Below are 3,281 nucleotides of genomic sequence, written 5' to 3'. Positions count from 1 at the left end.
ACAGTTAAGGAATAATATCATTCACGTGTAGAAACTTGAAAAGTCGATTTCAACGAGGTTGATGATTGAACAGTGGTTACCAAAGGCTAGAGAGAGTAGGGGGTGAGATGGAGGGAGAGGGAAAGTTTGAGGACGTCAACATGTTCAACCTGATTTAAATATTACACAATTTGTGCATGTGTAGAAAAATCTCATGGTGCCTAATCAATATAAACAATTTTTAGGTTTTCATTTATAGATTAGAACTAAATTTAATTTTTAAAATGAAATAAACAGCTCAATCCCTATAGGCATGTTAATTGCTTTTTTTTAGGGAAGCAGGATGAGGAGCTGCAGAAAGTCTCATGGAAAAAATCTCCAGAGGTCTCCAAGTCTTTATAATACTCTCCAGGTCTGCATGTATGAGCCTCTGGAATCCCAGTGACTCAGCAGCACATTGTTTCAGAAGGGGCCCCTGCATGCCATGCCCCCCTGGTCACCACTTACTCATCTCAAGAGTAATAATTTGTTATTCTTGCGGCTTGAGGATTTGCTATGACCCCTCAGCTATGATCAGAGAAAACATTGATAACAGGTTGTATGATTAATCTTTAAATATTATTCACTGTGTGAGACATTTAAAACCTAATTTAATTCTTATTTATAATTACTAGCTGTGAACTATGGAGGAGAGTAATCTGATATTATTTTATACAGGAGGAGGAAGTAAGGGGTTGTGCCTAGGGAACAGAAAGAATCCATGGTAGATTTAGAACTTGATCCTTGTTAATTCTATTTTTTTTTGTTAGTGCATTACAGTTATGTATAATATTGGAGTTTATTTTGGCATAATTATACAAGCATGGAATATAGTTTTCTCCAATTCAGTCCCCAGTACTTCCCTTCCCTCTCAGACCTCTTCTCTGATGGTCTTCCTTCTATTTATTTATAATTTTTAAAGTAAGAGCTGATAGATGTCCATAAAGTTGGAATGTGCTTGGCACATTCACGTGTACACAGCATAACTTGGTCTACTTTGTCACACTGTTCCTCCCTTACTTATCTCTCCTCATGTTTTCCTGCCTTAGGAAATTCAGAACCTTTGCTCACTGCTGGGAAGAGACCCCCTGTGTCAGCACTTGGGGAATTTTCCATTGCTGATTTTCTAATTTCATACCCACTACTCTGGGCTGGCTGTTCTTTCACTTCCAGCAAAGAGGTGAGCTCTGTATCCCCTAAACATTCCAGTGAGAAATGAAAGCCAGGCAGAAGCAGCGGGCTACCTGTGCCTGCTGTGAGTTATTTAAAAACAGAAAGAAATGTTCTCAGAATGTTTCTAAAAACTAAGGTGAGTCTATGTGCAAACATCAAAATGTCTATCATGGGGACCTTAGTGATTCATAGAACCAACCTTGCTTCTTTCTCAAAAAGACGTGTGCAAACTAAAACAGATAAAGCTTTGATTGATTAGGGACTTCATCTCGTTCACTCTATATTTGGATGTCATCAAAGCTTAAAATGCTACCTAATCCATCATTTCCTTAGTTCACTGAGGAATCTCAAACAGAGATTAAGCCAAGTAGACCAGGGGTTGTTGCAAATTGAGTAAATTCAGTTGGATTTAAATTCACGTAGAACATTATATATAGGAACCACTTACTATGGGTTACATTTTGGCCTGGGTTCAGAGCAGAGATGAGCAAATAATACTTGTGAGAATAAGACGAAAAGTCTCAACTTTGTGTGCTTCATAGTTTACATGTGTTTAATAAGTAACTAAACTCAAAATATTGGTGATAGGAGACCATGAATACACATACACAGTGCCTACAGCAGTTCTTGGCAGCTGATCAACAAAAATCAGTTACTCTGACTGTGCTTAGCCAAGTAAGCCAAGACACAAGTCTTTTTAGCCAAGAATTAAATTGTGGATGGGTCAGTAAACAAATGCATAAAATAGTAAAACAGGGTAAACTATTTGGGTACAAGTCCATGCATTTCCTGGAGAATCTTGATGTAAAATGAAAAAATGCATCTTATACTTTCTGATTCAATTCAATGCTTTAACATTTGATTCCCTTTTTCTCAAGACTGTAAACCAACTAAAGATTCTCAGATAACATTAATGGAGAACAGGACAGAAGTGACCCACTTCATCCTTCTGGGACTGACCAAAGACCCAGGTCTGCAACTTCCCCTCTTTGTGACCTTCCTCCTCATCTACACCATCACTCTGGCTGGGAACCTGGGGATGATCTTGTTGATTGTCCTGGACTCCCGTCTCCACACTCCCATGTACTTTTTCCTGGGTAACCTGTCTCTGCTGGACTTGTGTTACTCTTCAGCTGTCACTCCCACGGTCATGGCTGGGCTTCTTCCTGGAGATGAGGTCATCTCGTATGGTGCTTGTGCTGCTCAGATGTTCTTTTTTACAGGTTTTGCTACTGTGGAAAATTTCCTGTTGGCCTCAATGGCCTATGATCGCTATGCAGCAGTGTGCAAGCCCCTGCACTACACCACCACCATGAAAACACGTTTGTGTATTGGGCTGATTGTAGGCTGCTATGTCTGTGGATTTTTGAGTGCCTCAGTCTACACAGGGAACACGTTCATTCTCTCTTTCTGCAAGTCCAATGTGGTCCATCATTTTTTCTGTGATATTCCAGCAGTTATGGCTCTCTCTTGCTCTGATAGACAGGTCAATGAGTTGATTCTTATTTATGTAGCCAGCTTCAATATTTTTCTTGCTCTCATTGTTATCTTAATATCCTATGTATTGATTTTTATCACCATCCTGAAGATGCGCTCAGGTGCAGGACACCGGAAGGCTATGTCCACCTGTGCCTCCCACTTCACTGCCATTTCTATTTTCTATGGTACGATTATCTTCATGTATTTACAGCCCAGATCCAGCCATTCACTGGATACTGCCAAAATCACATCTGTATTCTACACTTTGGTCATCCCAATGTTGAATCCTATGGTCTACAGCCTACGGAACAAAGAGGTAAAGAAGGCTTTCACAAAGCTTGTCTTGGAGGGCAAATAATCTTTAAAAAAAGTGTGACATTACTGCTTGTGATCCACAGCACCTTTACTGAGCCCTCTCAAATATTTCCACTTATTAAGTCACATTTTTAAAAAATATAGTAAGTAGAGTTCTTGAAGTGATATCCTTGTCTTCAAAATTCTGAAATCTAGACCAACTGAAACATCATATTCAGAATTTAATACTTGAATGATGAAAATATTCATGATATCTTGGTTGTGTTAGTGGAAATCCTTTTGGATTATTCCATCTT

At 39.1% G+C, this 3,281-nt stretch overlaps 1 protein-coding gene across 1 annotated transcript; it reads left to right on the top strand.

The window, feature by feature from the left end:
• Positions 1-2,104: 2,104 nt before the first annotated feature.
• On the top strand, positions 2,105-3,028 carry LOC308641181 (olfactory receptor 5B3-like; the record flags this gene model as incomplete). Its single annotated transcript, XM_081279492.1, has 1 exon — positions 2,105-3,028. One exon carries the CDS (start codon positions 2,105-2,107, stop codon positions 3,026-3,028), a length of 924 nt encoding a protein of 307 aa, XP_081135618.1.
• Positions 3,029-3,281: the final 253 nt, after the last annotated feature.

The sequence above is a fragment of the Spermophilus citellus genome (assembly GCF_964194105.1).
Source record: "Spermophilus citellus genome assembly, chromosome: 2".
Classification (NCBI taxonomy): domain Eukaryota; kingdom Metazoa; phylum Chordata; class Mammalia; order Rodentia; family Sciuridae; genus Spermophilus; species Spermophilus citellus.
Note: the sequence above shows the minus strand (reverse complement) of the source record. Positions and strands in the feature narration are given on the sequence as shown.